The sequence below is a fragment of the Emys orbicularis genome, chromosome 2, assembly GCF_028017835.1.
Source record: "Emys orbicularis isolate rEmyOrb1 chromosome 2, rEmyOrb1.hap1, whole genome shotgun sequence".
Taxonomy (NCBI): domain Eukaryota; kingdom Metazoa; phylum Chordata; order Testudines; family Emydidae; genus Emys; species Emys orbicularis.
In genome coordinates this window covers 111,195,303-111,221,164 of record NC_088684.1, presented here as the reverse complement: position 1 = coordinate 111,221,164, position 25,862 = coordinate 111,195,303, and the positions used below count along the sequence as shown (strand labels likewise).

The 25,862-nt window shown below is 45.5% G+C and overlaps 1 protein-coding gene across 1 annotated transcript in view; it reads left to right on the top strand.

Annotated features, from left to right (window-relative positions):
• RANBP9 (RAN binding protein 9) overlaps positions 1 to 25,862 on the top strand; it is a 69,312-nt gene that overhangs the window by 36,036 nt on the left and 7,414 nt on the right. Inside the window, exons 6-10 of the mRNA XM_065398670.1 lie at positions 1,365 to 1,549; positions 4,438 to 4,550; positions 6,175 to 6,283; positions 12,912 to 13,102; positions 15,146 to 15,293. Coding sequence (XP_065254742.1) covers positions 1,365 to 1,549; positions 4,438 to 4,550; positions 6,175 to 6,283; positions 12,912 to 13,102; positions 15,146 to 15,293 — 746 coding nt within the window. The remainder of the gene's footprint in view (positions 1 to 1,364; positions 1,550 to 4,437; positions 4,551 to 6,174; positions 6,284 to 12,911; positions 13,103 to 15,145; positions 15,294 to 25,862) is intronic.

The following is a 25,862-nucleotide window of genomic DNA, read 5'->3' as shown; positions in this document are numbered from 1 at the left end:
TTGAGAGATAATCTGTGAACAATAATGATAAAGCTAACGTATTTTATATTGTAATAGTTTTATGCCCAAATATGTAAGTATGTGTGTCTGTGTTCGTTCTTGAGAATACCTGAGTTGGAAGCACAAAATGCCCATTGTTCAAACACAAGTGGTGGCTATATTGTATGCAAAGACTCCTTAAAACACTAGCTTTTGTGTGTGTGTAAAATCACAAATTTAGGCATTTCCTCCAAGAAAGGCTATTTTTAATGAGCTTGTGTCAATACTAGTCACACTTGACTTTTTAATCGTAATTTAGTTCATAGTACGAAGTATGTAAACTATTTAAAATAAATTAAAAATACCTTAATATTGTTACATTCTGCATAAAATTCTATAAACCCTAGTTATCTTTTGATTGGATTTTTCTCCAGCAGCATTCTGTATGAAGGGCCCCCCTGTACCTTGGGTACACCATGATGTCTCTTTTTTTTGCCTTTCTCTCATTCACGTCATTTTCAATCTGGACTTTGGTGTTGTGATTTAGAGGACAATGATTTAGACACACAATCCTGTTGGAGGGCATCATTGCGCCACTATGTCCTAAGAGAAAAAGCTGAAGAGACACTATTGGCATCCAAAAATTCATTCTGATCCTAGAATACATAAGTGCTGGCAAAACAGATTTTTACCCCTTTGGGAATTGGGACCATATTTAAAAGTTCACTGTGAAGGCCAATCTCTGAAAAGAAAATAGAATTTAGAAGACAATGCTTTAAAGTCATTTTAGATACAAATCAAAGAAATCATGAGGGCTTTAGTGAACTGGTACCGTTCTTTGTAGGCATTATACTTGAATTTCTAAGCTGAGGAGTTGCCCCTATCTTGTCAATTCTCTATCTTAAAACATTGCGAAAATATCTGAATTTTAGTGGTGGTACACCTGAAAATGGAAATGACCCACTTTATAAATTTGTGTTAAATTTTTTTTGCTCTTGTTTAGAAATCAATATTTTTTTTAAAAGACCAGGATTATTTAACTTGGAGATGCATGTTTTCAACATAAAATCGAAGCCAAAAAGTGTGACGTTTACCATGCTTTAAAAACTGCATTTGTTAGCTTGATGAAGAATTACCAGTGTTGAGGTTTGGATCTTAAAATAATGGGCAGTGTTTTATTTTCTCTCCCACTGGTGTCAGACTTGTTTGTCCTCATATTGCTGAGTTGGTATCAGTTACTTACATTTGACTAACCACTGGGAATGCTAGGAGAGTGAGTACTACTTCTCCCCAGGTGTGGGTGGGGATGTTGAAGCTGATTAAAAAGGGGGGGAATTTGGAATAAAAGGAAAAAGTATTGATTTAAAAAAAAAAATCTCTTGCAGCCAAACTTGTACCCTACAGTAGGGCTTCAAACACCAGGAGAAGTGGTAGATGCTAACTTTGGGCAGCATCCATTTGTGTTTGATATTGAAGACTATATGCGAGAATGGAGAACCAAAATTCAGGCTCAGATCGACAGATTTCCTATAGGAGATCGGGAAGGAGAATGGCAGACAATGATTCAAAAGTAAGAATTAGAGGGATTTTAAAGACTGTATACTTAAAATTTGCTAAAAGGGATTTTAAAATGGGCATTTAAAAAAATGTTTGTACGAAATCCTAATTAAATTCAACTGTTCGAATAGTTTTAGAACAAATATAGGCACTTCTTAAATGTTCATGACAACTTTATATTTGTCCTGTCATATTGAAGTGATGGTAAAAAATGAAGTGCATTCTTTGATACAGTAAGAATGATTACCATTAAGATTCATCAGGGCAGCTGGCTGGCATATAAAATTAGTGAAAAGCTATATGACATTTGACTTCTTGGTCACCAGTGCAAATGCAGCCTTGATCAGTAGTGACCGAAAATTATTTCTGTTGAATGGCCATTGGGATGGCATATGTAGAAATCTCTATCCGTTCAGGTCCTGGTAGACAGTAGACAGGTGTCTGTATCAAAGAAACAACTGTATCACTTGACACTAATTGACACAGATAATGGCTGTCTCAGCAGAGAAGCAGGGCACTGAACGGCCTATGGAGATTAATAACTGTTTATCTGGCACCCTGAAGTGTGCTAGGTGCCTCACAAACATGGAATACACTTGGTCTCTGCCCCAAAGAACATTCAATCTGAAATGACAAGTGAAGGTGAACATAGAGGGAGTGGATATGGAAACTGAGACACACAGGTTATGGACATAGACTCATGAGTTGCGGTAGTCTACATGGAATGGATATATATGTATGTGTATATACGTGTGTGTGTGTGTATATATATATGTATGTATATATGTGTGTGTGTGTGTATATGTATATATATATATATGTGTGTATGTATGTATATGTATGTGTGTGTGTATATGTATATATATATATATATATATATATATATATATATATATATATATATATATAAAAAAAAATATTGCCTAACTCAGGTAATTTAAATTAAACATGCCTGAATTCCTGTATTTTCAGTTGGATATAGTTTTTACTCACTGCCAATGTTGTTTGTGTTTATGTGCTGTGGAATAGTATCTGTTCCAGTAGGAAATGAAGCGATCTCTATATGTAATTTGTTTAACTTTGTAAAGTACTTTGGGATGAAATTTGCAGTTTAAAAATTGCTGCTTCTCTGGCTTTCTCTGTCATAGCCTCCCCCTTTTTTTTAATGAGCACTAAATTCACTTAAACTAAAGAAATCAGATTTTGAAAACCTATTTTATGGCAGTTTTCCTTTCTGCACTCACACAATGTCAGTAGAACTTGTAAATTTGGATATATTAGTCCAGCTATTTGCTGGAATGCATTGTTTACAACAGTGTTTTGTATTAATGTGGCATTAATTTGAATTTTTTGAGCAGACTCACTGGCTGTGGGAATGTCCCAATTAACATTTTGGTCTTTAAGTGAATGCTCACTATATTGTTGATTCACCACCTCCTGACACCATATGTGTTGACATTAGTGCTAGAGTAAGCCATTTTGTCATCTTTCCCAGCCAAACAAGCATTTTAATTAAAAAAAAAAAAAAATTACTGAAGGGGAAATGTAACAATTTGTCATTCTCAGTGTACTTAGATTCAGAACCTTAAATACAGTATTTTGGATCAATTACAATTCATGTGATTAAGTGAATTGTCACAAGTATTTGAATTTTTTAATTACCATACAGAGTCAGAACACTTGTCGCCACGATTGTTTTCTGCACCAGTGTTCGTGCTAAAAATCTGTTAAAACGAAGACTTAGATGGTTCAACGGATATGAGGCTTTTCCTTTAGGACCTTGATCCTATAAACACTTATGCGTGTGCTTATGCATATGAGTAGACCCATTATGTCAGTGGAGCTATTCGTGTTTAATTTATGTGCACGGACTTAAGTGTTTGCAGGAGATCAGTAGTTAGGTCATAAGTGCAAATTCATACCAATGTCACTAGTGACTGCAATTCAACCGGCTGCTCTGGGGCTTGTTTAAATTGGGTTGGTAGTCTGTCTAGTTGCCAGTGGACAAGTGAGTGTCGGTACAGTCACAGATTTTCTTAACCATGGAGTCTTCCCTCTTACTCATAAGGTATGTCTATGTTGCCAAAAAAAAAAAAAAAACCCCACAGTGGTAAGTCTAAGAGGCCAGGTCCACTGACTCGGGCTCGTGGAGCTCAAAATAGCAGCGTAGATGTTCAGGCTTAGGCTGGAACCTAAACTCTCAGACCCACCTCTCTCACTGTGTTTCATTGTCCTGGCTCCAGCCTGAGCCCAAATATCTCTTCTATTTTTAGCCCTGTGGTATGAGCCTGAGTCAGTTGACCTGAGACATGCTGCCGGTCTCTTGTGCAGTGTAGACATGCAGACTTTCATGCCAGTTCTGGGGTGTGGAACATTTTTGGTGCTATTTAGAGAAACTCTCATTGCTGCTGAGCATACTGTATCTGTTCTGTGGATTAATACAGAATTTGGCCTCACAGGGCTTTAAGTCCAACACGTTTCATGAGCCAGGAATACACTTAAAAAAATCAATATGTAATTGATCATCGCTTGGGTTAACAAATGGGATTCGTTAAAAAACCCCAATTGTTTCTATATAATTGAAATAAAATGTTAAATAGTTTGAAAAAAACAAGTACAAGTAAGAATATGCTCTAACAAGGAGCTTAGCTCTTCTGGGAAGGAATCAAATATATTCAATTAATGTATTCATGACTAGATAACTGGGATAGGACATTTTTATATGTTGCAAATATATATTTCTGTTTTAGGTATCTTACTAATTCCACTATTTGCTTTTATCAAGCAAGTGATTTTGTTTGCTCATATGACTTGAAGTTTGAAAATTGTCTTCAGTTTATTTTACCTGCATAATGGTGTAAATGATGTTGCATATTTTAACTGTTTGAATTCTCTTCTCAGAATGGTTTCATCTTATTTAGTTCATCATGGGTACTGTGCAACAGCAGAGGCTTTTGCCAGATCTACAGACCAGACTGTACTAGAAGAATTAGCCTCCATTAAAAATAGACAAAGTAAGGCTGGAAAGTACACTATATGCTTTTTAAAACAAATTAACTTAAGTTGTCTCATATTAAAAACAATTCCCTACAATTTAATCTATGAAACTCTTCATCATGGAATGTCCTTCCAACAATCTTACACCATTATAATTCAGCGCATTAATGCACAATCATGGATTCTTGAGCCACTGGTTTGTTAATCTTGAAAGTACTGTTTAATTTTGGAACTAGTTTAATGAAGAGGAATGTTATGAATTACCTACCATGACACTGATGTTTGAAAGGGAGGACACAAACATGTTTGGTGTTATCCTGGAACAAATGTTAATGGTGTGTCTAGACCAGTGGTGGGCAACCTGCAGCCTGCGGGCCGCACATGGCCTGTCAGGGTAATCCGCTGGCGGGCTGCAAGACAGTTTGCCGCTCGCAGTGGCTGCGGTTCGCCGTTTCCGGCCAATGGGAGCTGCAGGAAGTGTGGCCAGCACGTCTCTGCTGCCTACCCCGCTTCCCGCAGCTCCCATTGGCTGGGAACGGCAAACTGCGGTCATTGGGAGCTGCGGGCAGCCGTGCCTGCTGACAGTCAATGTAAACAGACTGTCTCGTGGCCTGCGAGCAGATTACCGTGACAGGCTGCAGGTTGCCCACCACTGGTCTAGACTAATGTTGACAATCACATTAGTAAACCAGAGTTGATTGTCAGTCAGTTAACTTGAATGGGACCACAGACATAGACTTTGCCTTGAGTAGGAAAAGTGGTAGAAGCTTAGCTAGCAGGTGCTGTTTAGATGCAGATTGAGTTTGTCAAGTTTACACTTGGAAAAGATCAACACTTTTAGTTCAGTTTTAGCAGGATGAGTTGCAGTCTAGTCAGGAGCTTAAGCTATAAATTAAGTTAAGGTGTTACTCTGATTTTCATTAGGCGAGAGGTCATATTTAAGTTGGGCTTAGCTAGCATATTAACTAAACACAATTTAAACTTGACCATTTTACATAGTTTAGATATAGCCTTTATGAGCTAGATATAGCCTGGTATTCCTGGTCTTGCAAATGACAGTAGTGCAGTGTGGACATACTTTATGAAGATATATCAGTTAAAAATATCACAACAGTGTCTTAGACTGTAAGAGATATACCTATCTCATAGAGCTGGAAGGGACCCCGAAAGGTCGAGTCCAGCCCCCTGCCTTCACTAGCAGGACCAAGTACTGATTTTGCCCCAGATCCCTAAGTGGCCCCCCTCAAGGATTGAACTCACAACATCCCTAAGTGGCCCCCCTCAAGGATTGAACTCACAACCCTAGGTTTAGTAGGCCAATGCTCAAACCACTGAGCTATCCCTCCCTCTTAATTTTTTAATCTTCCTTTAAATGAGCTATTTGAGAAACTGGTAGGTCAGTGTGTTTGCAAAGCAGCTGGCAATATATAATGTATATAATGCTCATATAAATATCTGTAAAATAAATACAACTCTTAAAATATTTCAGAATTTCCAAGGAAACCAACCCATTTCTTCTTTCCATGAATTTTTTTTGGTAAAAATCCTATTGATTCATGTTGGTGGTATTTTTAATAATTAATGTATATGAATCCTTACACTGTAAGTTTTAAACTTATTTTTTTGTGCTTTGGTGAACAGGAATTCAAAAATTGGTTTTAGCAGGAAGAATGGGAGAAGCCATTGAAACAACACAACAGTTGTATCCAAGTTTACTAGAAAGAAATCCTAATCTCTTATTTGCATTAAAGTGAGTCTTCGAGTTATGCAGCTGTCTGTCTATAGATAACTGTGTAGTCTTAGGAGCTATTACATAATTAATTTGTTCCTGTGAAAGCTTTAAATTCAACAGAATTTTTAGAAATTGCTTAAATTTTTGGAACTGTTTTCCATTATGAATGTTTAATGTTAAACTTTCTTTTGTCACTTTATACTTATTAGTTCCAGACACTGAGTCCTCTTCCCTCATTGACTTTGAGGGAAATGGTAGATTCTTCGAGGGGTGTCCCTGTGGGTGCTCCACTTTAGGTGTCTTGACACGCTGCTCTTGTAATCAGAGATTTGTGGTAGCATGCGCTGTAGTCATCTCACACTGCTCCAAGTGGTTACATAGTGGTGTGCAGCCAACCATCCCCCAGTTCCTTCTCTACTGCCTTTGGCTTGAGTCGGAGCAATCAGCAGTGCCCTCTCTTACCTCAGATAAGATTTATAATAAATAGTTCATAATGATAGTTTTAGGGAAGCTAACTACAACTAAACTAATACTTGCCTTACTCTAATTTCTTTAAAATTGAAAAAATAAAATTTTTCCTTTACCTTTCCTATCTACCCCTGCCTCTCTGGCAGTTGTACAGCCTTAGCCTCAAACAGGGTTTACCCTTCTATTTTTCTCTAAGAGACAGACTCCCTCAGGCATGCCCAGCTCACATGGCTTTAAACGCTACCTGACTTGCAGACTCTCCATACTGGTCTCTGATGGTCACGCTCAGTGTGTCTGCTGCCTTGGTGAGATGCACATTTCTGCAGTGTGGGTATTTTTGAGTAAACTGACAGCTAGGACAAGAAAAGGCAGGGATCTCCAATTGAAGCTTCTTATGATGGAGAAATCCCTCAGGCCAACCTCTGATCCCCGAGTCCAGGTCACCCCCTGGCCAACGGTCGCCAGTCTCTGACATGGGCTCCACTTCAACATTGGCTGCCAAGGAGCCTACTCCTAGAACGGCTACCAAAAAGCAGTCGCAGACATCTCCGCACTGAGAATTGTCTAAAAAGAAAGTGATTCCCAATTGAAAAATTTGCCCTGGTATCAACGGCACTGAGTGTGCCGGACCGCGAGGCACCAGGAAAATCTGGCACAGAGTGTTGCCGAAGAGCTAAAGACTCTGTGTGGGAAAACTCTAATGGAAGTTTACACATTAAAGTGAAATATAACCGCACCCACGGAACCAAAGAAGATCTCTGCACCGAGCGGTACAATGGCGCCACCTGCTGTACCTATGCTGCACAGCTCTAAATCCTCAGCACTAGCAGCTTCAGTTCATGCTCCCGGGCTGTCCACCATGTTGTCTCCGGCACCGAGACTCATGGTTCCTCTGCAATTCATGAGGCATGCGGCCCAGATAGTGATCTCAACACCTGAATCTCCTCTACTCGGCACTGAGGGTACCCCATGCAGATCGGTACCAAGCCAGCTGACTACTACCTGCAAATCAGCCTCCCTCCCTCCCCTCCATCTCCAGTGATGAGGAAGAAAAGGACGAGGCAGTAAAATATACTCCTCGCCACTCCTCACCCAAGCCATGACCATTTCATCATCAACCATCTGCAGATATATGAGGATATGGTCACCCATGGGCACCCCCCCATACCTTTCCCACCTAACTGGTCATACTGGGATCTTGGGGCAGTGTATAGGGTCCAACTGCAGGCCCCCTAGCCCACCTAGGTCCAGAACAGCCTTGTACCCTTCAACTGTCCAGGCACCCTCAGAAACACAAGAGGAAGACACTGAGGAACCTGAGGACACAGCCGAACATGACACTTCGCCACCTACTCAGTTCTCATCTTCGTCACCGGATGAAATCATAATGTCATAATGGGGGATGATTTCAAATCCTTTCAGGACTGCTTCAAAAAGGTTGCTGAATCCCTGGATGTTTCGTTGGCTCAGCTACCAGAAGCCCAACACAATCTCACAGACATACTCCAGGCATCCTCATCAGCAGAGATAGCTCTGCCAATTAGTGATGCAATCGTGGAGCCTGCAAAAATAATCTGGTGGACACCTGCTACAGCACCACCCACATGTAAAAGATCCGACAAAAAAATATTATGTGCCAGCAAAAGGGGCTGAGTTCCTATTTACACACCCTACACCAAACTCCCTAGTAGTGGAGGTGGCCAACCAAGAGGGCAAACACCACCAGTCTCGAACGACCCCATATGATAAGGACTGGAACAGGCTAGACCTTTTTGGGCGGAAAGCTTATTCCTCAGCTACATTTCAGTTCCGCATAGTCAACTATGCTGCCCTGCTAGCCAAATATACACACAATCTGTTCTCCAAAAGGTCAACTTTTATTGACAATTTACAATATGACAAAAAAACAGTAGAAGACAAACATGACTTTGCAGACACGACAGCATGATCCATCGTGACATCCGTGGTCATACACCATGCATCATGGCTCCACCTCTCCAGGTTCCCAAGGGAGGTCCAGGCAACGGTCGAGGACTTACCCTTCGAGGGGCAGAAATTATTTGCAGACAAAACTGATGTTTCATTACGCACCCTAAAAGACTCAAGGGCGACTTAAAACACCTTTGGCATTTACGTACCTGCAAACAAAAAGAAACAAGGCAGGTTTTACAATCAGAGATTCCGGTCTATGCCATACTCTCAGCCCTAAAGACAATACGACTGACAGAACAGACGTCAGCAGAACCGAGATCAGCCTTCGATGTTGCGACAATCCACCTCTAAACAATCATGAAACAGAAACGGTGCCTCGCCCATTTGGGGACCATCTGTCACCATAATACCCAGTCTGGAATACCATCACGACAGACAAATACTGTAGGTTTTAGAGATTATCCAGAAGGGCTACTCCATCCCCTTTATTTCTATCCCATCTATCCACCTCCCTTCCCCATCCCTCTTCAGGGACCTCTCTCACAAGCACCTGTTAAAACAGGAAATAAACCACTTCGTACAACTAGGTGCTGTGGAACCCGTACCATCACAACACAGGGAGAGATTTTTATTCACATTACTTTCTAAATCAGAAAAAGACCGGCAGGTGGAGACCCAGTCTAGATTTACAAAAACTCAAAAAATTCATGAGAACACAACAGAATGGTGACTCTAATCACAATAATTCTGGCATTAGAGAATGAAGATTGGCTCTCGGTCCTCAACCTTCAGGATGCTTATTTTTATATTACCATCCACCTGTCATACAGAAGATTCCTGAGATTCATCCTAGGGAAACAGCATTTCCAATACAGAGTACTACCCTTCGGCCTATTTGCCCCAAGGGTTTTTTCCAAGGTTTTCCCTGTCGTTGCAGCTCACCTATGCAGACACAGAGTAATGATATTTACATACTTGGACGACTGCCTCATAGAGGCACCAACACAGCAAGAAGCGATGAACGCCACGCGGAGCATGATAACCCTTTTCACAAATCTAGGGTTGCAAATAAACACGCAAAAGTCCACACTGGTTCCTGTCCAAAAGTTGGAATTCACAGGAGCCTGTCTCGACTGTCTAACAGCAACACTAACCCAACAATGCTTCCTCACCCTAGTCAACATAACTTCAACAGTGAGGGACAGCCCACAAACATCCGCCAGAACATGTTTACAACTCTTGGGGCACATGTTGGCAACGTTTGTTGTCAAGCATACCAGACTCCACATGAAATGCTTGCAGGCCTGGCTTCGAACAGTGTATATACCATACAGACACCCTCTCAACAGATGCCACGCAGAGTAAAAGACTCGTTAACATGGTGGATATAACCAAAGAACATATGCTCAGGAGTCCCTTTCCATCAAAGAACTCCAACCACGACAGATGCTTCCCTAATAGGTTGGGGGGCACATCTACTCAACAATACTGTCGAAGGTGCTGGTCCCCAGCAGAGTTCAACCTGCTCATAAACTTACTGGAGCTAAGGGCAGTCCAAAATGCATGCGAGTACTTTCTCCCTCTAATCAAGAACAATACAATCAAGATCCTCAGATACAATATAGCATTCATGTTTTATATAAACGGCCAGGGGGGAGCACGATTATACTCCGTATGTACAGAGGCGATACGCCTTTGGAATTGGTGCATCACCAACAACATAGAGATATCGGCATTCTATCTGCCAGGATGTCAGAATACAACGGCGGATGTATTAAGCAGGGATTTCTCACAAACCCATGAGTGGGGGATGGATCCTGGAATTCTCAAATCCATATTCAAACTATGGCGGTTCCCTACCATAGATATATTTGCAACAGCTCTAAACGCCAAATGCCCACAATATTGCTCTAGAGTGGGATTGGGACACCACTCCCTAGCCGACACTCTCCTCATAAAATGGGAGGCGCCACTGATGTATGCATTTCTTTCGACCCCACTCCTAAGCCGAGTCGGTCACAAGATCAAGCAGGACAAATCCAGGGTCTTTCTCATAGTGCCCACATGGCCCAGACAAACGTGGTTCCCATACTTGCGCCAGATGGCAGTGAAACCGCCTTGAACCCTTCCCTTAGTACCTCACCTTCTATCACAAGATGAGGGATGCGTCCGTCACCCCAACCTCTCAGTACTCCATGGCTGACTGGGGTTGAGAAGGCCTGTTCTGAGGAAGTAAACGCTATATTACTGAACAGTGAGAGACTAAGTACAAGAAACACATATATCCATAAGTGGAAACGATTCTGCACCTGTTGCCCAGATAAACAAATCTTGCCACAATCGTGCCCCCCACTGAGGATCCTGGACTGTATACTAGGAATTAAAAAATCGGGGCTATCCACAAGCTCCATCATAGTACACTTGGCTGCTATTATCTCTTTCCACGACAAGGTGGACGGGGTCACTATATTTGCTCACCTGACGATTAAACGCTTCCTTAAAGGCACTGAAAACATTTATCCCACAATAAGAAACTACACCCATGAGGGACCTCAACCTCGTTCTCTGTGGACTGATGGGAAAGCCGTTTGAACCCCTTGCAACTTGCTCTTTGTTACACTTATCCGTGAAGGCGGCTTTCCTCATTGCCATCACATCCACCAGACAGGTGGGAGAATTAGGTGCCCTAATGGCACACCCACCTTATACAACATGCTTTAAAGAAAGTAATCCTATGATCGCATCCTAAGTTCATACCCAAAGTTGCTTACCCCTTTCATTTAAACAAACCCATTTACTTACCTGTATTTTTTTTCCCTAAGCCACATGCGGATGGGAAGGAGGCCTCACTCCACACGTTGGATGTTCGCAGAGCATTAGCTTTCTACATTGAAAGAACAAAAACATTTTGAAAATCATCTAGACTATTTGTTTCCATAACAGAACGCTTGATGGGTCAAACCATCTCAAAAGAGAGACTATCCAAATGGATGGTAGGATATATCCATTTGTGCTACCAAAACCACAATCTTCAACATCCACTGGGAGTTTGAACACACTCCACCAGGGCAGTAGCAGCATCTGTGGCCTTTCTCAGTAACGTCCCTATCACTGACTTGCAGAGCAGCTACCTGGGCATCAGTCCATACTTTCACTAAACACTATGCCTTAGAACAACAATCAACATCCAATGCTCCACTTTGGACTTACGGTGTTATCCACCGTCAGTAGACCAACTCTGAAGCCCCTCCCCTCCACTCAGGGGCAGTGCTTAACAATCACCTAAAGTGGAGCACTCCCAGGGACACTCCTTGAAGAAGATACCTTGTGCAGTAACTGAGGTTCTTGGAGATGGTTGTCCCTGTGGGTGCTCCATTATCCTCCCTCCTCCCCTCTACTTCGGAGTTTCAGGCCAATTCTCTCAGGTAGAGAAGGAACTGGGGCAGTTGGCTGCACACCGCTATGTAACCAATTGGAGCGGCGCGAGACAGCTCTGGCGCATGCGCGGCCCAACTGGGCCTACTACCACAAATCTTAGATTACAAGCACAGGGCATCAAGCACCTAAAGTGGAGCACCCACAGGGCCAACCATCTTGAAGAACCTGAGTTACTGCACAAGGTGAAAAACCTTCTCTTCCTGAGGAAAAAGTTTAATTTAAAATAGAACATTTAATCTTTCTAAATTTTCCTTTTTTTAAAGACTATTGATTGTCAAAATTTATTCTTGCAGGATAAGGTTCTTGCTTTTGTATGTTCTCCCCACAAATCAGTTATTTGTTCTCTTGTGGTTACATTCTGGTTGGATACTCTCTAACCTCATAATCTGAAGACTGAGAATATACCTACACTACGTGCGCTACACTGGTACAGCTGCAGCTATGACATTGTAGCACTGTAGCGTAGACACTTCCTACGTTGACAGAAGGGTTTTTTTTAATCAATGTGGTTAATCAACCTCTGAGAAGCAGTAGCTAGGCCAACGGAAGCGTTTTACGCTGATGGTTAGATCAACCTAACTATGGCTCTCAGAACGTGAAATTTTTCACAGCCATTGGTGGCGTAGCTAGGTTGATCTAGTTTTTAAGTATAGACCAGGCCTAAATCTCTGACATTGAGTGCTTTGTCAGAGAGTAAAACTTTGTTTTCAAGACTTAAATTACTTCTGCTTGCATTGAATGTTTATCTGAAATTCTGAAGTGGCATGTCTTCTCCCTAAAATAATGTTGTCTTTTTTTAATTGTTTAGGGTGCGCCAGTTTATAGAAATGGTGAATGGTACAGACAGTGAAGTGCGGTGTCTGGGTGGCCATAGTCCAAAATCACAAGATAGTTACCCTGTAAGCCCTCGATCATTTAGTAGTCCTAGCATGAGCCCCAGCCATGGAATGAATATTCACAGTTTAGCAGCAAGCAAAGGAAGCAGCACACACTTTTCTGGTGAGTCACACTAGGGGAAAACCCCACGCTATACTGAGATCTTTCTTCAATTCTGAATGTCAAGAAAAAAATTACAGATCTGTCAGATTTGCATATTAATGATTTCTGTTCTCCTAGTTCAACATACTGAATTAGTTATCCAAAGGGAAGTTAGTACTCATCAATTGGCTGTTTTTGGTGATGTCAGTCATTTGCCAACTGGAAATAGTGCATAGCTGAGGTCCAGTCATCAAAGTATAAATCCAGCTAGGTGAAAGTAAAGGCTTGGGCAACCAGCTAATCCCATGGTGTATGTCACTTGGGGACTGGTTCCAAATATTTTGGGAAGTCTTCTGTGTAGTAGGGTGGTTTTTGGCATCTAGTATGTGGTTAGCTGCTTGGAGGTGATTCCAGGGTGGGACTTATGAGTGAATCCCAAATGGCACTGCTTTTCCCTTGGCAGGGGACCCGCTGTATTCCACCTCGCCCATACTGCCCCATTTGATCTGCTGACATGACCAGAAGCTACCATCTCCTTCAGCCTAGGAATGAGCATGGGTTATAGGGCATAGAGAACAGACAATGACTTGTAAGGAGTCCCAGAGCAGTGGTGTGCTGGTATGAGGGGTTGCGGGGTTGGTGGTCAGGCAGGTCAGTTTCTGACTTTCTGCTGACAACCAAACTTCAGTTGATGCCGCTCAGCCTGATCACTGAGGGTGATCAGGCTGTCTTAAGCAGATCTTTAACTTAAAAGACAGACTTGAATGTTTCAAGGCTTCCAGTTCAGTTTAAGTAATATTAAATATTTGAGGGGAGGACCAACTTTTAAAGTGCAAGTGGGTTGGACAGAGGGAGAGATTGTGCTCTGTGAAAGTAAGTGGAAGTTTTGTATATCTTCACTGAACCCAGTCCTCTTTCAGCAGTAGTTGGTGTCCCTCTGTCCACTTTCAGTTCAATTCTGTTATAAAATCTAAATTGAGGCCAACGTCTTGTCTTCAGTCTAGTTTTCCCTAAGTAGAAAGTGAGGGTTAAGTGGCCAGTGGGGGGGACACTGCTGCTGGAAAGGCAACTGCTGTCGTGGGGAAGGGACTGAAGACCTTATGAAAAGTTAAACATATAGCTATTATAATATTCAAATAGAAGGTATTTATAACTTGTATCCTGTTTCTCCTATTTTCAGCTTTGAAAGTTTAGTAGGATGTGATGGAGAAAATCTCTCACCCCCAAAACTTTGACTTTCTATTGTTTTGAAGATAAAGCCACACCTAATAATAATAAATCTATGCGAAGTTGTATATTAGTAGTGGCTGATGGATTTATTGAATGGCAGATTGAAAGTGCTTGTGATCTATTGCTACCGTAGAAAAGTCCCATTTTCAGGACTTGATAAAATAAAGTATCAAATTAATACATATTTAATGTGTCTGCTTTTAAATTACAGATTTCCTCAATTAAATATTACCAGGGAGGGATGAGGTGTTAGCGGAAAGAGTAGTACATCAGACTGGAGTAATGTTTAACCAAATGTTCTGCGGTTTAGCAAAGTGTAATTCTCCATCAAATTTTGATCATCATTAATCGTTTGTTCGATAATATTGAATATACCTTCAAATTACTGAACTTGCTTATGAAAAATAACATAAAAATAAGTGTTTGTTTGTAACAGTTATTATACAAAGCCAATTAAGATAAAGTGTAGCCATTAAAAACCAAGGCAGACACTAGCCCAGTCAGGGTTTTCAGATACTTTCTGAATGGTATATTCCAAGAAAAAGGTCTGTAGTTCTTCTGACTTGTGTATTTCACTGGGAACTTTCGCTAATGAACTGAAAATCTGATCTGTAAGCTGCTGTTCTCATTTGCTAGTTAATTTTATTACCTGGCTTCTTTACTGTGAAAGCCTTAAATCTGTTTCAAAGGCTTGAGGAGTGGAAGCTAGGTATGTGGAATTATTTGATAAATCTACTGTACATGAACAAATCAATCTTATACTTATTTCAGAAATGTGTACATAAAATCACAATTTGTAACTGACTGAAATTACTAAAATATTCTTTTGTTTAGGTTTTGAAAGTAGTTGCAGTAATGGATTAATATCAAACAAAGCACATCAGTCTTACTGTCATATTAAACACCAGTCCACAAGTTTGAATGTACCTGAACTCAACAATATAAATGTATCAAGATCACAGCAAGTTAACAGCTACACCAAGTGAGTAATCTCCCAAACCGATGTCTGATCCACCCATGATGCTAGTTTTTGTCATAAATATCTTTATTTTGCACTGCAGAGAGAGTAGTTTTTATATGGGTTTTTAGGACCCAGGCATAGCATGTGTTTTTGAGTACTCACTAATAGTTGATAAAATGGGATGGGGTGAGGGGGTTGGAATTACTTTCTCATATTTTTCATTAAATGTATTGTGATACTTTCACCTTTAAGACTCAGTACAATAGTACACATATACTGTTCTGTTAAATGAGTAAATTGGGAAAAGGCAAATTATTTTAACTGTGACATTAGAGACATCAGTTTTTGTTCTCAGACCAGCTTCTTCTGGTTGTCAGACTTCTCCCTTCATCTTCTGGTCTGGTGCTTATTCAAAATCATATGTGAGGACTTCAATGACAAACATATTCACTGCTTTTTATTCATTGTATGCAGATAAGATTGAGTGAACTGTGGATTCTCTTGTATGTAGTACATAACCACAATGGCTTGCTGCAAGCACTAGATGTGTGCAACCCCTTTGCTTTTAATGGGTTTGCATATGTCAGAGGTGGTAATTCTAAAATGATAGATAGCATAGGTATAACCGAGCCTAATTTGGCCTGTAAAATGTTTATTGCTGGGTGAGATGGACGGAACCAGACTTGAGAGTGCAGGAAGAGTTTACGGACCTAGCAAGTGGAGGGGAAGCGTTTACTTTTAAAACTGTCTGTGATAAAGAAACCCGTTATGATGACAAATATGGAACTACTACTTGGAGTGCTTGCACATGTCCATTTCACAGTAAGTGTGCGCGTGCCCTGCATATACTTGCCAGAATTTTTTTCCCTCAGTGGTACCTGTCAGGTCAGCTCTAGCACCCTCTGGTGCTGCGCACTTATGGAGCAGTGTAAAGGGTCCAGCCAACCCTGTACCCTCTCAGTTCCTTCTTAATGCCTGTGATGGTCACTGTAACTGCTCCTCTTCTTTGGCAAGCTATAGTCAGTGGTTCTCGTTTGTCACTCCAGCCTTCCTTTTTTCTTCTTCCCAGTAGTTATTCTTCTTCAAGTGATTGTTCACGTCCATTACACATTAGGTGTGCGCGCGCGCTGCGTGCGCGGACGTTGGAAACTTTTTCCCTCAGCGGCTCCCGTCGGGCCGGCAGGGACCCCCCCCCCCCCCGCCAGAGCGGCGCCCCGCTCTAGCATATATATATCCCTGCGGGCCCGACCCTCCCTCAGTTCCTTCTTACTGTCCGTGACGGCGTTGGAACAACTCGCTCTCTTGCTTGAGAGTGTCCCTTAGCGTTAGTTGTTAGTGTTAACCTTAGCAGTTATCAGTTCTTTAGTAGTAGTTAAGCTCCTTTGTGTTAGGTGTTTGGTCAATCCCGACACCGGCCCTGGGTGGCGGGGCATGCCGCACGCCCAAGGCTTCAAGGCTTGTGCCACGTGCCGCAAGCCTATGCCGATAAGCGATCCCCACGACTCGTGTCTCCATTGCCTGGGGGAAGCACACCAAAAAGAGCTCTGCAAGATCTGTAAGGCCTTCAAGCCCAGGATTAAGAAAGAGAGACTTTCGCCTTAAGCAGCTGCTCATGGAGGCTGCATTACAGCCCTCCACTTCGGCACAGCAGGCCGAGGCACCGTCAACTTCGGTGCGGAGTGCCCCAGCATCGGTTCATGATCTGGCACCGGCGGGGCACCCTAAGCCTACGGCACAGCAGGACCGCCCCCGGCACCGGTCATCTTCACCGGCAAAATCGAAGGGCCAACCCAAGGCCCGAGGACGCTCCCCACATAAGAGGGCAGCGCCCGCGAAGACCTCAAGTGCGCCTAAGGGCGTGGCGGCCCCAGGGCAGATCCTGGTGCCAGTGGCTCTGGCGCCGAAAGGCCCGTCAAGCCCCGGGATAGGCGCATCGAGTGAGGAGGAAGGGCTGGAGGAGCTTTTGGAGCAGCCCTCCACCCCGGACACATTTGAGGCGGCAAAGGACCTAATCGTATTGTCCGCTGAAGGCCCCCTCCAAGCCAAGGATAATCCGCCAAGACTGCCATCCAGAGAAAAGCCGGCAATGGTGCGCCCATCACGGTCACCATCTCGGCACCATTCACGGCGCCGATCCTGGTCAAGCTCCGCCTCGGTGGACTCCCGGCTACCCTCGGCGCAGAGGACCGCACAGCCGTCAGGCCCGAATAAGCGCCCGGCACCGACCCAGCAGCCCTACTCGAGTAGGCACCGGGAGGTGTCAGCCACGCGATCCCCGAGACTGACCACTCGCAGTCGTTCCCGGTCCCGAGGTCGTCGGTACCGGTCCAGGTCGGCAAGACGTTACTCCCGGTCCCGGTCACGGAGGTACTACTCTCCGACCCCGGACCGGCACCGTCCCACGGCACCACCGTGGCCATCCAGGTCACCGTCCGTGGTTTCGGAGGCAGACTCGGGCCAGTCCAGCAGATTTACCCACAGGGCACCGGCCGGTAGGGAACACGAAGCCGCTTGGCACCCACAGTGGGGCCAGCCAGGACAATGGCCATTCTGGACCCCTTGGGCCTACCACCAGCAAGGTCCCTCGTCCAGGACCTCGAGATCTGGCCCCTCGGGACACCGGTCCCGCTCCCCGCAGGGGCGCCCCTCCTCTCGCAAGGAGGCCACGGTCTCCAGACCACCGGAGCGAGAAAGAGCTGACTCGGCACTGAGCCTGGCACCGTCTCAGATACAGCAGACCCCAGAGGAGTGCCCAGTCGGTGAGGAGTTGCAGGAAGAGGCGGACGCTCAGAAGGCCCTAACCTCTTCCTCCTCACCAGATGAAGCCGTGGCGGGCACGACAGTGTCCGGCCCTCCTCCGATTGACCATCGGGCGCACCAGGAACTGCTCTGCCGAGTAGCCCTCAATCTGGGGTTGCAGGCGGAGGAGACGGTAGAACAGGAGGACCCCATGGTTGACATCCTAAGCCCGGAAGGCCCCTCCAGGATCGTACTCCCGCTCATAAAAACAGTACAATCTAACTATAAGACAGTATGGCAAACACTGGCCTCCAGTGCACCAACTGCGAAAGGCCTAGAGAGGAAGTAGTTCACCCCCTCCAAAGGGTTCGACTTCCTCTTTTCTCTCCCAACACTGTTCGCTGGTCGTCTCGGTGGTCAACGAACGAGAGCGGCATGGCCAGCAAGCCCCGGCCCCCAAGGCCAAGGAGGCAAAGTGCTTGGACTTATTTGGTAGGAAGGTCTACTCGTCCGGGGGCCTCCAGTTGAGGATCGCTAACCAACAAGCGATTCTGAACAGACACAATTTCAATTCTTGGGCATCCGTCTCCAAGTTTAAGGACTCCCTGCCCCAGGGTTCACAACCCGAGTTCGTTGCCTTAGTGGATGAAGGGAAGGCAGTAGCCAAAACCTCTCTGCTGGCCTCGCTTGACTCCGCGGACGCAGCTGCCAGGACAATCGCGTCAGGAGTGGTGATGAGGTGCTCAGCATGGCTACAGGCTTCCGGCCTTCCCCCAGAGGTGCAAAACACCTTGCAAGACCTCCCGTTCGAGGGGTCAAGCTTGTTCTCAGACCAGACGGATTACATAGCCTCAAAGACTCTCGAGCAACCCTCAAGTCGTTGGGAATGCACACCCCAGTGACTCAGAGGAAACCCTTTAAGCCCCAACCACCGCAGAGGCAGTACCACCCTCGTCCTAGACAGGAACCGTACCGCAGAAGGGGCAGGGACAACAGACATAGACGGAACAACACGCCTAACCAGGGCCAAAGCCAAGGCAAGCCACAGCCGGGATTTAAGCAAGGGTTTTGAAGCTGTGATCGAGGACAGCGTACCGACCCTTATACCGGATCCTCCCCTATGTTTCAGGGACCGCTTGTCCCATTTCTGCCGTGCTTGGTCCCGTATAACATCGGACCGCTGGGTCCTTCGCACGGTGGAGGCGGGATATACCCTTCAGTTCTCCTCGCCCCCTCCCTTCTACCCCCTATCCCCGTCCCTCTTCAGGGACCCCTCTCAGGAGCAACTCCTTATGCAGGAGGTGCGGGCCCTCCTCAAAGTAGGAGCGGTGGTCCCTCCGGACCTAAGAGGGAAAGGGTTTTATTCCAGATATTTCCTTATTCCCAAAGCAAAAGGGGGCCTCCGTCCTATTTTGGACCTCGGCAAAGTAAACAAATTTTTGGTCAAGGCACGTTTTCGTATGGTCTCCCTTGGCGCTATTATCCCGTCCTTGGATCCGGGGGATTGGAACGCTGCCCTCGATATGAAAGATGCGTACTTTCACATTGTCATCCGCCCTGCCCACCGGCGGTTCCTGCGCTTCACCATCAACCAACACCATTTCCAATTTGCGGTCTTACCCTTCGGCCTAGCAACGGCCCCGCAAGTGTTCACAAAATGCATGTCCGTGGTGGCAGCCTTTCTTCGAAAAAGGAAGATGCGGGTATACCCGTACTTGGACGACTGGCTCCTCGCAGGCAGGTCAGAGGACGAGGTCCGCTCCCATGTGGCACTGGCGTTACAGGTGTTCTGCAAGCTCGGCCTACTGGTCAATGTACCCAAATCCTCACTGATCCCCACACAGAGACTGGATTTCATAGGAGCAGTCCTGGATTCGGTGGCGGCACGGGCAAGTCTTCCAGCTTCCAGGTTCCTGGCCATCCAAAAGGTCGTAAGCTCTATCCAACAGTTTCCCACGACCATGGCCAGATGCTGTATGCAACTCCTGGGGCACATGGCGGCTTGCACACACGTAGTCAGACATGCCCACCTAAAACTCAGACCGTTACAGCTGTGCCTAGCCCAAACGTATCGCCCCAACAGAGACCCTTTGGACCCATTACCGGTCTTGAGAAAGAAACGTAAGAAGCAGCTGGATAACAGGGCGTTCCCCAAAAAGACCAAGCATGGGAAGAGCAGTGGAGTGCAACTTAAGTCTGGCCATTCCTCTGTCCCTGCTTGACAGGCTGTACTGTCAACTGCGTCCGGTTTGCAGGCTCTGAGTCCAGTCCAGGATCAGCCGTTGGCAGCAGAGGGACAGCATGGCATCAGCAAGATAGTGGTGCTGTCCACGCTGGAGGCATTCATTATAGCCAGAGACTTATTGGTCCTGTCAGTACTGCCATCGCCAGCAGTCCAAGAGTTGACATCTGTGCTGGCGAGTAGAAGGGAGCATGTTGACTTGAACTCCTGTTCAGTACCGGGACCATCAGCACCGTCCAGAGGGAAACCATCCCTGCTAGTGTCGACACGGGCTCCCCCACCTTGGTGCAGGTCCCCGGATCCTTGGCACCAATCCCTGGAATTGACAGGTACTGCACCTCCATGGTCCCTGGAGGACGGCTCTGAGTTGGAGGTGGAGTCGTGCATCCAGCTGAGGAATCCATACTAGTATTTTCCCCCCCCCCATCCTATATGATGGGGGATCCTGGTGTGGGGGTACCTCTGAGTGCATAGCCCAGTGGGCACTGGCCTATACAAATGCAATGGCCATTCTGGAACTCGTGGGGCTTCCCCCCAGTGCCAAGCCCCCCCTCTGGATGCTCTTGTTCAGTGGTGTCTGAGAAAAGGGCTCCTCCATCTCACTGAGCGGCACCTGACCCGGACTCCGGCACCAACATTCAGGACCTGGACCTGTGGGATCCATGTGGTGCAGAGGAAGAAGAGGAGGAACCCCTGCTGGTACAGGCCGCCGCCTCCTCCCCAGATGAGGTGGTGTCAGGGCCAAGCATGTCAGCCCGCCACCCTGGGTGGCCTCGAACCTATGACTGGAAGTGGAAGTACTAAGAGTCTTCCCACAGCCTAGTAGACATCTTGGCCACGGTGGCCCTGTCAAAGTTGGCTCTTCCGCTCAGTGAGGCCATTATGGGTCCAGTTAAAACCCTCTGGTAAACCCCATCCTCTCTGGCCCCCCCACTTTGAAGTGGGCAGAAAAGAAGCACTTTGCCCCTGCCCAAGGTTATGAGTACTTGTACCCCCCAACCCCTCCCGGGAGGTCCCTGGTGGTGTCGGCGGGACAGGCAGGGACTGTAAGGGGCAACCCCCAGGGCAAAAGACTCAAAAACTCAAACAAAACCTAGACCTCTCTGGTAGAAAAGCTTATTCTACTGGTGGTTTACGGCTTCGCATCCCCAACCAACAGGCGTTGCTAGGGAAATGCAACTTTAATGTCTGGGACTCCATATCAAAATTTAAGGACTCGCTCCCTCAGGAATCCAGGCAGGAGTTATCTGCTCTGGTGGAAGAGGGGAAGGCAATAGCCAGGGCTTCCTTGCACACCACCCTGGATGCAGCAGCCAGATCTGGTGGCCATATGAAAGTTCTCTTGGCTACAGTCCTCTGGCCTACCGGTGAAGGTCCAGCAGTCCCTTCAGGATCATCTGTTGAAGGGTCCTCACTCTTCTCAGAGCAAACAGATGTGAAGCTCCATGGCCTGAAGAACTCCTGAGTGTGTCTGCCATGGTGCCTTCGAGGAAACATTTCAGGCCCTAACAGCTCACCCATTTCTCAGTTCCACCACCCTGTCAGGACCTGCACAAGAAGCGAATTAGAGGCATTTTAGACTTGCGCTGCCTCAACAGCTATCTCAAAAAGCTGAAGTTCTGCATGGTCTCCCTCGCCTCAGTCATTCCCTTCCTGGATCACAGGGACTGGTACACCATCACAGAAGGTTTCTCAGATTTGTTGTGAATCAGACCCACGACCAGTTCATAGTTCTCCCATTTGGCCTGTTGGCAGCCACACAGGTCTTTATGAAATGTATGGCGGTAGTTGCAGCCTTCCTGAGAAGGCGAGGGGCACAGATTTACTTGCATTTCGATGACTGGCTGATCAAAGGCCAATCCTAGGCCCAGGAGAAGACCAATATCCACCTTGTTCAGGCAACCTTACGAACACTGGGTCTACTGATATACTATCAGACGTTAAACCTCATCTCGGTACAGAGAATAAAGTTCATCGGAGCGATGTTCGATTCTACCCAAGCCAGGGTCTTCCTCCCAGAAGCCCACTTCCTGATGATGGCGTCACTGATATCGCACTCCAAGGCCCACTCTATGGCAGAAATGGGCTGTTGTGACAGACTTTTAAGTTACATGGCCACGTGCACATATGTAGTGCAGCATGTGAGACTGAGCCTCAGACCCACTTCAAGCTTGGCTGGCCTTAGTGTACTTGCCGAACTGCCATCATTTGGACTTGGTGCTCTCAGTGCCCATTCCAGTCTTTGCCTCCCTCAACAGCTGGAGGGATCCTTGGTTGGTGGGCTCAGGCATTCCTTTTGTCAGGCCCCAGCCCTCGATATCCCTGGTCTCAGATGCTTCGGAGTTAGGCTGGGGGGCTAATTTAGGGCACCTCAGGACTCAAGGTCTGTGGTCCCCGGAAGAGCGCTCTATACATATAAATGTCAGAAAGCTTAGAGTGGTCTGTCTAGCATGACAGGTGTTCTTCCCCACATTGTAAACAAGGACATTAGGGTACTTACAGACAACCCAGCAGCCGCGTTCTACACCAACAGGCAGGGAGGGCTCACTCTTCCCCCTGTGTCAGGAGACTATTCGCTTGTTTTGCATAAAGCACTCGATCCACCGCAAAGCTTCTCACCTTCCAAGAGCCCAGAACGAGTTGGCAGATTACCTCAGCGGGTCTTTCTCCACTCATCATGAGTGGTCCCTCCATCCCAACATAGCAAAGGTCATTTTCCAGTGGTGGGGATCTCCCCTTGTAAATCTGTTTGCAACCAGGAAGAACAGAAAATGTCATCAGTTTTGTTCTCTGTGCGCTACAGCCCAGGCTCACTCATGGACGCCTTCTTATTCTCTTGGACAAAGCACCTATTCTATGCCTTTCCCCCATTCCACTTGTGCACAAAGTCCTGCTGAAGGTCAAGTGGCACAGAGCGAGGGTTATTCTTACAGCCCCAGCCTGGCCACATCAGCATTGGTTCGACACACTGTTAGACCCGTCAGTAGCGAGTCTGATGCTTCTCCCTCCCTCCCAGATCTGATCTCTCAGGGCTATGGTTGAATGCTCCACCCAAGTGGAAGCATTTTTTCCGTTTGGTCATCGCAACAAGGCCTCTCGCCTGCTCAGTCATCTCTTCAGATGGTGCTGGAGTATCTGCTAGACGTTGGTGTTTCAGATGAAGCAATTTCATCGATTAAATAACATCTCTCAGCCATTTCTGCATTCCACCCTCTGGTGTATGGCCAATCGGTTTTCTTGCACAAAATGGCCATTCGTTTCCTCAAGGGATTAGAAAGGCTATGGATGCAGATTTGGGAACCCATTCCCCTGTGGGACCTAAACTTGGTCTTGTCAAAGCTCACGGGCCCTCCCTTCAAGCCCCTGGCATCATGCTTCCCACCTGGAAGGTGACTTTTCTGGTAGCAATTATCTTGGCCATGAGGATCTGAGAGATCAGGGCCCTTTCATCAGAACCCCGTACAAGGTCTTCCTTAAGGACGAGGTATAGCTCTGCCCCCACCCTGCATTTCTCATGAAGGTAGTTTTGCCGTTTCAACAGTAATCAAGCTATTTTTCCGACTGTTTTCTTCCCGAAACCACACGCCAATAAGGAGGAGCAGCAGCTCCGCACATTGGATGTTAGGCTAGCGTTCTATATAGAAAGGACAATACCATTCCGTAGATCCACACAGCTCTTTGTGGCAATAGCAGATAGAATGGAAGGCCGCCCCATTTTGGGCTCATAGGATTTCATACTCGAACACATGCATTCGCATGTGCTATGAGCAGGTGGGGGTCCCTCCACCAAACATTCTGACTGCCCATTCCACGAGGGCACAATATTCCTCAGCAGCATTCCTGGCCCAGGTACCAGTCCGGGACATTTGCAGAACGGCGACCTGGTTGTTGGCGCATACATTTTCTTCCTACTACGCCATCAACCAGCTAGGGTTGTGGTTTGGTCGAGCTGTGTTGAGATCTGCATGTCCATGAACTCTGAGCCCACCTCCTATGGTACTGCTTGGGAGTCACCTAATGTGGAATGGACACGCGCAAGCGCTAGAAGAAAAAACGGTTACTAATCTTTCTGTAAGTGTTGTTCTTCAAGATATGTTACACATGTCCATTCCACAACCCACCCTCCTACTGCTCTGTCGGCGTTGGCCAGCAAGAAGGAACTGAGAGGGTGCGGGGTTGGCCAAACGGGTACCACTGAAGGAAAACATTTCTGGCGACTGTGTATGCGGCGCGCATACACCGAATACGGAATGGACATGTGCAGCACATCTCGAAGAACAAACATTACGGAAAGGTTAGTAACCGTTTTTTCCGGAGCAAGCTATATCCCTTAATGCTGGTATTCCAATCCTGGAAGTTGTCCCACCAAGTCTCGTAATGCCAATTAAGTCATAATTTTCTTCATATACCATGACTTCCACTTCATCCCGCTTGTTCCGCATGCTCCTTGCATTTGTGTACAGGCACTGAAGATATATTGCAGACTGCCCTGTTGCTTTTCTTCTTGCCTTTTTAATGCAATTGTGGTTTCTAGTCCCTTCTCTAGAAATTAGAAAATTAGCATAAACAGATGAGGTTCCAAAAACACGTCTTTGTTTCAAGGAAGTGTTTTGTATTAGCAATTGTCTCTGCCAAAGGGCTTCATGAACTCTAACCCACCTTTTGAAGCTTTTCGTAAGATGCACTACAGCCCATCATTTACAAGGGGCCTTTTTCTCCTGATGTTAAAAAGGCGCTGAATATTCCCTAGTAGTGAAATTAGTTGTAAACTGGATTTCTTTTAGCCTTAAAAGCAATGTCTGAGAAGAAGTGCATCTTTAAACGGTGCTTTTCGTAACTGATAATAGAATGAGCTGGAGTATTATCGGTTACTATAGCCCATATTTTTAAAGGTATTTAGGCAGTGCCTTTTGGTGTCTAAGTGCCTAAATTCCTTTTGAAAATGAGATTTAGGCTCCTACATCATTTAAATGTTGCAACGCCTAAATACATTTAAAAATATGGATATGTCTGAAGGCACTCTATTCAACCAGAGCACATGCAGCTTCCAAAGAGTGCTTTTGTCCAGTGCCATGAACAGAGATCTGTCATGCAGTCTTGTGCTCCATGTGTGTTTTCTGAACAAGATTCTTTTGTGTCTTGTGCATGCTTTGGCTGACTGGGTTTTGGTTCTTTCCCCAACTCTGTTCCTCTGCCCTCCGTCTTATTCCTGGTATTGCTTTCCAGTCTGAGTGAATAATCTATGGACTGAAACTTGCTGAAAGAACTGCATTGTTTTGCCTAAAGCTGGTGTTCTCCAAATAAGCTTCATGCTTGCCTTGCCCTTTGGTATAAAAAATAAGAGAGAATTGGAATAGCAGATTTTCTCAGCAGTTGAAGTATACATCCTACCGCTTGTGACCAAGCTCAAAACACACGTTGGAATTTCTGTGTATAATTATCAGGGATCCTAGAAATCAGTTTTCCACAGAAAAGCACGGAAAAATGAGGAATTTGCGTTGTTACAGAGAATCTTTAGTTTTTACATTTTGTGAAAAAATAAAAACATACAGTAGAACCCCGTTTACCCAAGCCTCCATTATCTGGTTCTCCGTATTAACCAAACTGGG